Genomic DNA, 14,740 nt, shown 5'->3' with positions numbered 1-14,740 from the left:
ATAAGTCTTAGATACTATCAACCTGCAAATTTCAAATTTCATAAATATGGGCGCTTGTTTATTGGTTTCTATCAAAAATATATCCTTCTGTGGATTCATCTTAATATGGATATAGTCACAAATATGAACACAGGTAGAACTGGTCTGAGACAGCATTATTAATTAATGGTCTTTAGAGTTTCTGATTTATAAAACCAACAAAGGCAAAGAAAAGTAAGCATCTTTCCAAAACCACCAATGGTTTTGCTTTCTTCTTTCCTTTCTGTTGGGAAGGCAGAGAGGTGACAGCCAGGGCCAAGTACAGAAATCTGTCAGGGTGAAGAGTAGTTCAGTGTGGGTGGGAGATTTGTTAGACTCAGGTGGGTTGAGCAAGTAAGAAAATATATTGAGAATAATGGGAGCCAGGTTTCTCAGTTGACAAAAGGAAATACAAGTATAGGAAGGGAAAATATATGTTATCCTCAATTTATGAAAAGGTTACATTCTGATAAACCCATTATAAGTTGAAAATATGAAAATACTGTTAAGCCAAAAATGAATTTAATACAGCTAAGAGACTGAACACCATAGTTTTGCCTTATCTACCTTAAATGTGCTCAGAACACTTACATTAACCTCCGTTGGGCAAAACCATCTCACACAAAGGCCATTTTACAACCAAGTGTTGACTACCTCATGTAATTTATTGAATACTGTACTGAAAGTGACAAGCAGAACAGTTGTATGCAGACAGAATGGTTGTAAGGGCAGCTGTTTTTGACTCTCATGATCACGGGCGGGCTGAGCGGAGGCTCCTCCTGCCGTCCAGCATCACGGAGAGAGGCTCCTACTGCGAATCACTCACCTGGGCAAAAACCAAATTCCAGCGTATGGTTTCTCCTGAGTGCATATTTGCTTTGCCACCATTGAAAGTTGAGGGCTGTCTGTCTGAGTGTATATATATATATATATATATATATATATATATATATATATCAGAAATAGCTCACAGATGCCGAGAAAAATAATGATATAAGTGTGTATGTGGGAGCACACATACACTGGGAGCAGTGAGATCTTGGTATCTAAATATCACTCTCCACAAAAAGAAATCAGGGCTCCTTAGTAAAAGCTGCAGCCAAGAGAGGACAAGATGAGCCTGGAACACCCTAAAAGAAAATGAAGTTTCACCAAAAAGAAATGAAATTCTCAAAGAATAATGGGGGGCAGAAGCCAGCCTGATGGGGATCCCGGTAGTGAAATCTGAGAAAATTTAAGCATTAAAGGAGTCATATCAATGGATTATAATCCACTGAATACAACAGGAATCCATTAGTCCACACAGTTTGAAGAGAGAGGGAGAGAGGAAGGGAGAAGGAGAAGGGATATCTCTTTCTTAACAAAGAAAGCCAAGGCACAAATGCACAAGGAATGTGTAGGATTAGAAATCATTTGACCTCCATTAAAGTAAAATATTAATTTCTGCAAGAAATCTCAATGGATGTTCAACCTTACAGGTAAAAGTAGATCAAGGAACAGACTTTTTATGAAGAGTCTCAAGATATCTTCCCCCCAAAATACTTATTAAATACAAATGGGGCAAAGTAATTCTAGAGTGAAAAACCCTGGCAGACATTATCTTATTTGAGGGAGAAAATTTAACACCACCAAAATGGGAAGTAGCAATATTGTTGCTACCTGATAGGGTACAATGGAAAGAACACAGCACATTTCTGGACATTCTAGACAAAAATTACAGAATATGCATTTCAACATGAGGAAATATCTGACCAACCTGAATTAAGAAAGTTCTACAAATGTCCGTCTTCAGCATGTCAGTGTCATGAAAGCCAAGGAAAGACTAAAGAACTGCTTCAGACTGAGGGATATTAGGAAGACATAACAACTGGATTCAAGAGTTATCCTTAATCAGTCAAAGGGATCTCTCTGGCACAACCAGTGAAACCTGAATAAAGTCTCTGGGTGCTCTGAGTGAAGTATATATGGGAGTTCTTTGTACTATTCTTGCAAATTTTCTGTAAGCTTAGAATTTTTCCAAGAGCAAATAAAATATAGAAAGAAGAAACAGCAGTGGTTCAATTGGGCAATCTGGCAGTAAACCCTGTAAGCCAACTACAGAAGGTATTTGATAAAACTTCTCTGCTGAGAGAATGCCAGCTCTTAACACTATCCCACACAACAGGCCCTCTTCTAGTGGTGTGTCTGTATTCCATCTTCAAAATACTGCTGGGTGAGGGAGTTTCAACTGCTCCCCGACGCAAAGATCTATATCGAACCTAGCAAAAGACCAGCTCACCAAGGCAAGCATTCAATAAGCTGTAGTTTGCAATGATGACCAATTATGTCCAGTTCACATAAAACCACAATTGCAGCATAATCTGTAATAGTAGCTGCAGGGCTCACAAAAGCTTTTACTGCATGATGGTTATCTGTTCTACATTTCAATCTTGGTAAATTCACAGCTCCTCCTCCTCAATTTACTGGTTCAACAAATTAGCCAAACTTAAAACCCTGTGAGTAAGCATTTTCAGAATTAATGTTTTGCATACTTTACCTTTCAGTAAGGTAAAGTAATACATCTAGTATATTCAAGTGTCAATTTTCCATGTCACTTTCTAGGCAAATCTGAAATCTTGCAAAATCTGGTTACAACAAAAATTTCTCCCGAGAACCCATGATACCGTCGTACAAGATATATGAAAGAATTCAGACTTTATTGACCTGATTTTACAAATCAAGTGTGTATAGAGGGTCTTATATTTAATTCAAAGGTGTAAGACACATGATGATTTTCTTCTCTGTATAACAATGTCTTGCCTTATCTAAGGGCTGGGTTCTCTGTGTGTGTGTGTTACCCACACTCCTGATTCTGCTTCCTTTTGCCTTTAGATGTTTGCTTTATGTCCAACAGACCACTTTCCTGGCATTTACTACAAGTGGTCAGAAAATAAGGAAAAGAATGTTGACCTCAAAATAGCACTTATGAATCTGGTCAATAGCTGTTTTGAAATTTATTAGGGGTTGCTAAAAAACTCGAGGTTTAGGAAAAATCTTTGGGTTTTTCTTTTCTCCTTAATTGATTATCTATTTCACTATTTGACTCCATATATCTTTGCAGTCGTGAGGAATATAGCTCTAAAGCGATGCACATAAAAGCAATGTAAGAAAAATAGCACATGGGAAGAAGGGAGCTAAGGTAACGATTTTTGAATTCTAGGAGAGGAAAATAAGTTTGAAGAAGACAGCATAAAGGGTAGATCAAGAAAGAACACCAATAACTGAGAAAGAACAGGAACAAATAAAGCTTCCTTTCTTACTATGCTCTTTTTCCTCCTTTCTTTCTTTCCTGTAATTGGGACCTCTAATTCAAGTCTTAACAAAGCTATCTCTGAAAGGAAGTTTCTCCCTCATCTAGCCGTTGAACATGGTATAAACTATGCTGTCCTCTTCCATTAACAATCCATTTTACACATGGAAGACACGGCAATTTTCCTGACCATGCTTCACACACAAACACACACACACACACACACACACACACACACACACGGGAGTCCAAGTGCCTGATATTTAAGAATTTCTATTACAACTAGGCTCCAATCAACCTTCACTTTCCAGGAAACCCGTTCTATTCACTGACTACCCAACAGATCTGGTGTTTATCCTGTTTATATGGTTCCTTTAGTCTTACAACTCCTTTCCTGTCCTCATTTCTGATGCCTAAGTCCCACTTATCTTTCAGAACCCAGCTCAAGTGCCACTATCTGTGATTCCAAAAGCTAGCAGTAATTTTCCATGTTTTGAAGTCTCAATGTACCAAATCCCATTCACTGCTAGAGAGTTTTACGCTTCCTGCTTCATTCTGTAGTGATTTGAGTCAGTCCCTTGCCTACTATATTATGGATGATGAAAGAAAAATGACATATGGGACGTGTACTGTTTCACTCTATCCTTGATGCCTTATGCATAGTAGAAACCTAGTAGGTAGTCTTTAAAGAAGGAAAAAAATAAGTGAATGAATGCCCTGAAGAGAAGATACTTCATTCTTTAAATATTTTAAAGCTGTTTATATTTCACTTATGCATCTCATTTATAGGAAGAGATTTCAGAATTTTCCTTATTCCATTTCACATTTTTGCTTATTTTTCTATTCTTTTATAACAGGTGAGTCTAACCAATGTTGACGGTGTTACATTCAACAATTTTATTTAGTGCCTACTGTGGGTAGGGTCTATTCTGGGCCTTATGCTACTAAATAAAAAAAGATAAGATTTGCTCTCAATGAGCTTACATTATAGCTGGAAGTGGCTGAAATCACACTTATTAATATGCTATCAAAATAATAGCAGATAACGAGAAACTCTATGAATAAAATACAAGAGGATGATGTCGTATAATTTTGGCAAGAGGCATACTGAATGTTCATTTGCAATAGATGGCTGGAGAGAGCTTCTGCGAAGAGGTAGCATGTCAGCAGAGAGCTGATGAGAAGTACCCTTTGCTCTGGAAGAGAGTCATTCTAGGTAGAGAGATCATCTATGAGGATGGCCCCTAAGAGCAGGATAGGTTAGTTTGTTGAGACACAGAATGAAGGCAGGGGTTCAGGGCACTACAGGGAGAGTGGTCTGAGTGGGGCTTGTAGGTTAGACAGAGGGCCAGGTTAGGTAGGCAAGGTGGTTGGGTTTCATTTTTTTTTTTAAGTGTAATGGATATTCAATAGATTGTTTGATGAATTGGAATGACATATGTGATTTATGCTTTTAAAAGATTAGAGTCCCTGCTGTGTAAAGGGTACATTACTAGCATGGAACAAAAGTGAAAGCTGGAAGACTCACTGGAAATTAGGTAAGAATTGGTGATGACATGGTCTGGACCAGGACAGGGAGGGTGGAAATGGACAGAAATACTGGATTGAGGGTTTGTTTTTGGGAAAGAGCCAGTAGGACTAGCTGAAAAAAAGATGTATGGGGACAGAGTGACTGAAAGGAAAAGCAAAATATGGATTCTTTCTAAATTTTCTTCCTTAGTCTCCCACACAAAGAATCATGCATCCCAACCTCTTATCTCTGTAGTAGTTTTAGTTGCTAGCATTTGCCCAGCACTTTATAATTTGCCTACGACTTGTTCCATAAGGCTTGGATTGTAAAATTATAGAATGTCAGATTTGGATGATACCACAACAATGTCCCTTCCACCTGACAAATTCTGACTCATGCTGTAAATCTCATCTCTTGTCTTACCTCCTCTGGATACATTCACTGACTCCACCCTTATGTAAGACTTGGGAAGACTCTTCTACACTATTTCTTGCATATGCTTCCATAACAGCAATGAGATTTATTATTTTTTTAAATATTTTATCATTATCTCCAATAGACTAACCTACCTGCAGGCAGAGGCTTTTTTAAATAAAAATCTTTGTAACTCTAATTACATAGTATTTGCAGAATGAGTGATGAGTACATAAATGAAAAAGTATTTGGTGCTTTTCCTTTACCTAAACTATGGCAACTTGTCATTCTATCACTTCTTAATTATCTCTGGTAGTCACCTTAATACTTACAAAGCCTGCCTATTTCATTCAAATAGTTCTAAATATTGGGAACTTTTGACATTATATTAAAATATTCTTTCTTAAAATTTTCACCTTTGATTTCAGTTATCTCCACTCATTAAATGGATAAAGATATACCAAGTTCAAAATGACTCTTATCACATTGTAGTGATAAATGAGTTATAAAAGCTTAATATAGAACATCCTTGCATTGTATAGGAAGTAGGACTAATATGAAATCCATCAACTTCCAGAACTCAACATTATATTTATAGAACTCTGACACTCAATTTGTAAGAAAGAGTATTATGAGGCAGATATTAGAATCCCAGAAGGAATAATTAATAACCTAGCCTGACCTAGAAGTGGGCTGAGAAAAGGGGAAAAATATCACCATCAGCCATCAATCTCCCCATTTTATAGAAGTTATTTAATTATCTTCAAATATCAAAATACATATGTTTATACATATACATAGATTTAATGTATTTTAAATATATACTACTTGAAAGCAATTAAGCACGTCCCAACATAAATGAGTTCTGATGGAGACTTTTACAATCTACTGTTCATATCTTTAGAGCCAGAATCTTTCTAGTAACAATACTTCTTATTTCTATAGATGCAGAAAGAACTGATGAGCAAAGAAAGGTATACTGTAGGCGTATTTGGGTTCAAAGGCAAACCCCTATTAGTCCTGTGACTTTAAGAGATGATTACTATCCTGATTTGAAATCTCTGATTCTTCATCTCTGTAAAATGGACATAACATTCTTTTCTCATGAGTTTATGATAAAGTTTAAATGAGAGAACGAACATAAATCTTGCAACATACAGACTTGCATTAACTACTCAACAACATTATAAAGTAGTCAATTATTACTATTATCTTATCAAATAATTAGCAACTCCAGGAAAGTCTGTCAGGCATTTGAAGGAAGAATTCTTCACTGGGGTTGGAGCAGGCAGAGTCAAAAGTACATCAGGGGCCACATAATCCAAACGAATCCTAATGACATGACTCTGTGGTATAAATATCTTTCACTGAGAGTTAAAAAGCTTAAATATTGACTACTCTACCTTGAGGAGATTTACATTATCATTTATAAAATTATTCTTAATTTATAAAAGACTCTCAGCAACTATTTCCTCCTATATAGACTATGATGTGAAATTTTCTTATTAGATGGTTTTATTTCCAACTATCTGATATCATTCATAATGATACAACTAATTGCTGACATTTCTAAGTCATTTACTCTGAACCTGGCTCCATGCTAAAGTCTTTACATGGGGTTACCTTAATCTTTAAAACACTTAACATAACATGGATATTCTTACCCACAGCCCTTTACAGGGTTATAAACTGAAATTTGGGGAAGACTGTTCACTATGTGGAAGGTACTGTTCCAAGCCCTGCATAAATATTAACTCACTTAATCTTCAAAATAGCCTTATGAGGCAACTTCTATTATCATCCCCATTTTACAGATTAGGAAATCAAGGCTCAGAGTCTTTAAATATTTTACCCAAAGTCACATGGCTAATAAATGACATTTTCAAGATTCCAACCCAAGCAAACTGGCTCTTGGAGTCATCTTCTCAACAACACAAAATGTTGTTTCTGAACAATGGTAGAACAAACAGCCTTCACACCCCATGCTCTTAGCTACTTGGCTTTATTACCTCAGTCTTATAATCTTCATTTAAAAAAGCACAAACAGAAACTCGGAGGTTGAACAATTTGGCAAGGACACACAGCTGACCCATACTGGAACCTATAAGCCGTGCTCCTTCTTCTTCTTAATAGTAAGAATTCTTTCAAATGGAAACCACTAAATTTGTATCCACTGGATACTTTATGACAAACAGACAACAAACAAGCCTGTTGCTACTTTCAGGAAGATGCTTGTCAAGCTGGCAGGTACAGCCTTTCTGCTTAGATTTGCACTTTTCTGTGAAATTCATTTGTGGTGATTTGAAATGACTGATGCTTCTGAAAAATATCTTTGAGATGCACAAATGGGCTGAGTATGGCATATTTAAAACTTTATGGGTTTTTTTCTTACATATTTGAAATGTGGATTCTGGTTTCGACATCTTAAATCCTCATTTGTGAGATAGGGACTCTGGAGTTAGAAAGAGCTGACTCCCATCTGATCCAAAGACAAAGGTTTTAAATGAATTGCTGCTACTAAAGGCAGAAAGGCAGACGTAAAAAAGAGCTGAAATGCGATAATTAGAAACTTGTTTTGCTGAGTATATAAAGCACCAGAAAAGCACCTATGTTTTTCACCAAAGGAAAACAAATCCTCATAATTATTTTCTTTACTTAAAAACCCATACATTTAATAAATTTAATATCCTTTAAACTATATAATATTGACGCTTGCTTAATTATAGCAGATCCTACTTCTTATTCAGAAAATTTCTTTCCTGTTATTGAACTGCCAACCTGCTGAAAGGGCAGGTGTTTATTCTTCCCTAAACCTCTCCTCCAGAAAAGACAGTGAATAAAAATGGAGACGAAGCAGCGACTGACATATTTCTAATCAATTAAAACAAACCACACAATAGGCAGAATGTGCTATTTTTATAACTGCATAGTAGAATTAATATTTTAAAATATAGTATATATTGGCATATTTTAATCCTTATAAAATAATAATTATAATGCCAAAACAAATTAATAAATGAAGCATAAATATAATAACTATGTACGTTATTATTTTGGCCTAGAAACTTATAGTTAGCTATAGGAAAGCAATATAAATTTTATGCTGGGAAAGCACTGCCTTAGAAACAACATTTAACAAACACAATGTGCCAGAATATATAGTAAACATATGCATTACCCTTGTTATTCTTCTCAGCTTTTTAGGTAGGTACTGTTATTCCTATTTGACAAATGAAGAAAATGAAACTAAGAGATGGTAAGTAACTTACTGAAAGTCATACAGCTGGTAAGTGCCAGAGCAGGGCGTTAAATCGACATGCCTCTGATTCCAGAGCCTGCCCCTTTAACCATCATGACATACTTTCTCCCAAGGGTGAAAACAAAAATATCTGTAAGCTCTATAAAACTGAGAATTATTTCATGGGGTGCCTGGGTGGTACAGCGGTTAAGCGTCTGCCTTCGGCTCAGGGCGTGATCCCGGCATTATGGGATCGAGCCCCACATCAGGTTCCTCCGCTATGAGCCTGCTTCCTCCTCTCCCACTCCCCCTGCTTGTGTTCCCTCTCTCGCTGGCTGTCTCTATCTCTGTCGAATAAATAAATAAAATCTTAAAAAAAAAACCTGAGAATTATTTCAAAAGACTAATGATGAAAATAGTAATATAAGTTGTAATCATAATAGACACAGGAGAGAGTCCTGGCATCTGGGTTTAACTTTCCTCTGAGAACAAGTAAGTTAACTTCTGAAGGCCTCAAGTTCTTAAGAAGAAGGGAGGAGAGGGCAGAAGAGGGGAAGAGGAGGGAGAAGAGGACTAGCGCATATTGGATATCTTTTCTTAGAAAATGAAATCCAGTCTTTTATCTTCGAATGAAAGTTCCAAAAAGATGATGTAAAACAGCTCTAGTAACCTTCGCTGGGACGCGCTGAGGAGGAAGACCTGTAGAAGTTCAGAACGGTGGACGCGTGGCGGCCATCTTACCTGTAAATGAACGGAGCCACCGTGGCGGTGTTGGGGTGGCTGTGTTGCTGCTGCTGCTGAGGGAGTTGGACAGCACCATTCCCCGTGGCCTGCCCACCGCCTTGCGCCACCAGTGCAGCACCTGAGCCAGCGGGAGAGGCATGGCTGGCCTCCCTTCCTTCCAAAGAAGCAGGGCAATTGGATGTGCTTGCTTTCTCAGTGGTCATGGGCTTAGGTAAGGACTGGGAAGGGCTTCCCTTGGTAGTCCTGAATTTTTCCGACTCTTTGCTCACTGCACTGCCAGGTGAAACGGTCTGCTTTGCTGTTGGCACCTTCGAGCCTGGTTTCGGAATGCCACTGGAAGAGGGGATTAAGCTTTCTTTCTTGGCTGCTGCCATCTTGCTACCCTTTGGGATCAAGCTTGCAATTTTAGAGGTCTTTTTTGGAGCCGTCTCTGTCACCTGATCCTTCTCATCCTTGACTGGTTTTTCAGTGCAAACTTTATTTTTGTCCCTGTTCTTTTCCTCTTTTTCCTTTGGCTGTAGCAAAGACTTTTTATTGCTGAGATTTTTGCTTCCAGCTTTTGGAGGGGCTAACTTAGGGGACACTTTGGGGCTGCTACTGGTTGAGCCACCGCTATTCAGACCACTGTTAAAACCTTCCATCTCACCAGATTCAGAAAAGGCATCCTCATCCTTCCCACCATCACTGGGTCCTGAACTGGGAGACTGCGGGGGGCGTAAAGCAGTCCGGGCATTGACCAGCTTGAATTTTTCAAGCATGGATTTCTGTCCCGAGGAGGCTGTTTTGACCCCTTCTGAGACAGGAGGCTTTAGTCTGTCTGTGGATGGTGTGGGAGAGGTGGCTGGGCTGGACTGCTTTACGGTCAGCATGGTGGAGGTGGCGCTGTGCTTGACATTCATGGACTTGCTGCGCCAAGGCTTGCTGGCGCTCGGAGAAGGGATGGCAGAGGCGGGGGGCTGCCCCACGTTGCCAGGGGGCTGCGTGTTACCATTTATACCTGAAGATGGCTGAGGTCCTTTGGAGGAATCTGGACATGAAGACAAAATAATACAGAAGAGGTTGATGACTTTTGATCATGTATATCATACCCCTGAGTACTTCTAACGACAGACACAGTTAAGTATCTCTCCTGTGAGCTAAACACAGACATGCTATGTGGCATCAATCACTTTGGTGATGTGGTTGTTTTTATAACATATATCAAAAATTCAGGACCTGAGAACCATTGATTTCGGAAAAGAACTTTCTTTTTCCTTTCTAAAATTACTCTTACCCAAATGAACTTAGCTAGTCATAGATATCTAAAGATAAAACACTATCCTTCCCTTAAGCAATTCTTTATAGTTTTACCAGTTACTGTTGTAGCTCATAGCAGTAAATTGATTCCACATATCCATATAAAAATATGGTGTATAATAAATGTTGAGAAATTATTTTACATTACTGGGACACTAACATTGTTATCTGATTAAACGTGCTTATGAATCATGATTTAGCTCTTAGTTAATATTGTTCACTTTTATTTGTATTTAAAAAAGCATTGAAATTTAGGCTTATATGGGTCAGATAATCTACCAAGATATATATACATATATATATGTATATATATATGTATGTATATGTATGTATGTAGTTGTATATATGTATGTAGTTGTATATATTATGTATGTATTATATATTTATATACCATATATATTTGTTATATATGTATCATATAATATATATATATAATATAAATTCTTATAACAACCCTACAAGGTAGGTACTGATATTTTATCCCCATTTCACAAATAAAAAAACTAAGGGAAAGACAAACTTCATAACTCATTCAAGTTCACCCAGCCTGGATTTGAACACAAGTCAGAGCTGGTGCTCTTAACCAGCATACCTCTAGCCTCCTAAGGTGATCTGAACAAACTTTAAATATTAATGAACAATCAAGCTACTTTTGGGGGGCTATGGAAATAAGGCCTTATCCTATAAGGACTTTATAATGCATGGGTCTACTTACTTTCTGCTCAGAAATCTCATTATGGTATGAACTGCTCTATGACTGTTCTAACACTGATTAATGCCTGATTATGAGTCTCATTTTTAAGTATGAAAATCTAAATCAAAAAGAGATTTTATAACATGACATAGAACAGAAAGAACTGAGCTTGGAGTTTGGAGACCTCAATATATATGTTAATTCACACTGGGGAGCAAGAGAATTCTGGTTGTTTACTTTAAACTTCATTTACCATAAATGCCTCCCTCTTTCATCTTTCTTTTTTTGACATGAAATGATCAATGATTAAATTAGATATTTGGGTAAAAGAGGCATCATTTAGCACTGTTAACAAACTAGACACTGATAAATAGATGTAGTGCTATTTTTGATGAAATGTCCAATGGAAATATTTTATAAATAATATTTTATAAATAATATCCTCTCCATAATATTCAGGAATTGGAGCCCATTCAATTTCATTATTTCATATTCACAACGATAAGCTGCAATGTTTTTATTTTTAAATGTTTTCTCCAAAATGCATGAAAAATTATGTGTAATCAAGCCAATGAGTACCAAATACTACTCTTAACAATCTTTCAGAAAAGGAAATTAATACACAAAAAGAGAAAATAAAGAAATTAGAGATACAAAAAGAGGTTAAATTATTAAATATTTGTGTGAGTTAAACTTTTTTAAAATAAGTGTGCCTAAAATGATAAAATAGATTTGTGAAATTTATGTTAATAAGAATAGACAAATGCATTTTATATTTAATAATTTTTTCTACCAAATTTTTATTCAAATTCCAGGTAGTTAACATGTAGTATAATATTAGCTTCAGGTGTAGGATTTAGTGACTCATCACTTACATACAACACCCAGTGCTCATCACAAGTGCTCTCCTTAATATTTGTTTTAAAAATCAGTATACCAACATTAATTCTAATACACCTTACTTTTCTACAATTCCATATTTCAACCGGCAAAAGTTAACGTAAGACTGTACATATATACTCTACATTAAAATGTAATAGTTTACTGAAAAGTCAAAATGCTTACATGGTATATGTAAATTGTACAGCCTATGATGATAAATTGATGTTTTTCAGTATTCATGTAAAGTCTGTAATTGTGTCCATTTCTAGAATATTTGTAGAAATCCATTAGGTTCGTACATAAACACTAAGGTGTTCTGAAAAACAGTAGGAGTATTGACTAATTCAAGACAAACAGATCCAACAAGCTTTAAAGTCTCCAATGTCTCAAATACATTCACTCTCTGTTAATGGATTTCAATCTTTTACTTCAATCTCTGTAAGTACAGGTAATTGCAAATTGTTTTCACTTTCACATTAAGATCCCTTCCAGAGACCGATAACATTTCATCATAATTTGAATCATTCTCAGTAGCAGAATGAGCACACTGACTACCTGCAGTTAGAAATGCCTACCAAATATTTCTTCGGAATATTTCCCATTTATTGGTAAGGTCTGAACTTTGACCTCACTTCCTCTGGGAAAAAAAACCACCAAAAAATGAAAAACAAACCAAAAGCATTATTCCCACCCCCATTTCCAATCATCCCAGCATCAAGTCTGGATTTGGTGATTCCTTTGCATTTTTCCATAGCTAATTATTTCCTCTCTTATATCCATTATAACTCCAGTGTAATTGCCCGTTTCCCACTCTACTGTACGTTCCATTAAAGCAAAGACCACGCCTGTGCTTATGCACAGATATCTGACATCCTAAGTGTTTAACTTAATAGAGGTTCTCAAACTTTAGTGTGCACGTAAGTGACCTGGGGATCCTGACTACACACCACGTTGTGATTCAGCACATGTGCTGTGGGCCCTGAGATGCTGTGTTTTTCACAAGCTCCAGATGATGATGACGCTGCTGGTCACAAACCATGTTTTGAGTAACAAAGGTTGAATGGACTCAGAAATCATGGCAGTTGCTGACAGTATCAGCTCTAAAGAATGTTTCTTATGACAGTACCCAATGTGGCTGAATTTGTTCAATGGCCCATAGCTGTGCAGCATGAATAGTCTTTGCCCTTTGAACTCCCAGAACCTCGGCCAGTTCTGAATTCACTGGATGCTTGAGAATTTGTAGCAAGGGATACTGCAAACAAAAGAAGCCTATCAGGTTTTCCTGATGGCCGCCTATTTAGTGGATCTTCTGTGTATGTGCAGCTCGGTTAAGAAGTCAGGAGACTCCTACCACTGCATGTCTGGGAGTTTTGGTGGGAATGAGAGAAAAAGGTGGAAGAGAATCTGTCTGGATGCTTCTTAAGTGTGCTGCCGTCGGCTGGATAGACTTCTGCACCAGTTCAAGTACAGAAGAGGAAGTTCACCATCACTACACTCAAAAATGAGACAGGAGGGACTCCAGATTACGCCACCCACGTCCAAACCACAGTCACCGGCACAGCAACAGCTGTCAACTCGTTCTCAGATGAGTACACACATAGAAGCCGCTTCTCAAAGCTCCACTCTCAGTCTGTCCCCATCCTGTCTCAGTATAGCAGCAGTGAGGTGCTTCAGGTCTCATTAAGAGAGCAAATCATAGTTGTGCATCAGGAAGGCACTGGAATAGTAAGAGTCTCCCCAGACTTCTCACAATCAAGGTTGCACAACAGCAGCTGGTGAAAAGGTGGCGGCGTAGCTCCTCAGGAGTGGGAACACACTCTAGTCTCTGGGGTGTCTGCGTTCAGTATGAAGTAGCCTGGTCCCACAGATGTATTTCTGAATGTTGATCACTCAGCTTCTGATTCTGAATGAGTTGTTAGCTGGGTATGAGGAAATGACCAGATATCTAATGCACATATTCAAAGACATCCTTGCAATGGATCTGCCTTGAATTTGCAGAGCCTGTCTCTGCCTACAGTGCTGCCTTCTTGTCTCTAGTCCCGAAAGAGAAATTTTCTTCTACTCGCTCTCCTTTCCTTCCTCCTCTTCCTCTACCTCCACATTCCCCATCATCAACTCCACTACAACCAAATAATATTATTTATCAATGGCTCACTTCTTCCCCAAGCACTTTGCTTGTTTGTTTGTTTTTAAAGATTTTATTTATTTATTTGACAGAGAGAGACAGCCAGAGAGAGAGGGAACACAAGCAGGGGGAGTGGGAGAGGAAGAAGCAGGCTCTTAGTGGAGGAGCCTGATGTGGGGCTTGATCCCAGAATGCCGGGATCACGTCCTGAGCCGAAGGCAGACGCTTAACCACTGCGCTACCCAGGTGCCCCATCCCCAAGCACTTTGATACACGGTATCACATTGAAAGCTCTTCATACATGGGATCTCACTTAAACCCCTAAATAATCTGTTATATATTTATGATTTATCTTGTTATAAATGGGAAAACTGAAGCTTAAAAAGTGAAAGTAACTTGTTCCAAGTCACACATATAGTAAAACTTAGAAAAGAGAAAATTAAAATTGGAGCTCAGGGGCTCCTGGGTGGCTCAGTTGTTAAGCGTCTGCCGAGGGCTCAGGGCGTGATCCTAGGGTCCTGGGATCGAGC

At 37.9% G+C, this 14,740-nt stretch overlaps 1 protein-coding gene across 2 annotated transcripts in view; it reads right to left on the bottom strand.

Moving 5' to 3' along the window:
• The window catches only part of NAV3 (neuron navigator 3), a 340,442-nt gene that overhangs the window by 175,182 nt on the left and 150,520 nt on the right, over positions 1–14,740 (bottom strand). For both annotated transcript variants that reach the window (XM_008684333.2, XM_008684334.2), the window contains exon 8: positions 9,211–10,240. In XM_008684333.2, coding sequence (XP_008682555.2) covers positions 9,211–10,240 — 1,030 coding nt within the window. The remainder of the gene's footprint in view (positions 1–9,210; positions 10,241–14,740) is intronic.

This window comes from Ursus maritimus, unplaced genomic scaffold (genome assembly GCF_017311325.1).
Source record: "Ursus maritimus isolate PB19 unplaced genomic scaffold, ASM1731132v1 scaffold_21, whole genome shotgun sequence".
Classification (NCBI taxonomy): domain Eukaryota; kingdom Metazoa; phylum Chordata; class Mammalia; order Carnivora; family Ursidae; genus Ursus; species Ursus maritimus.
The sequence above is the reverse complement of the archived record's forward strand: the minus strand, read 5'-3'. Positions and strand labels throughout refer to the sequence as shown.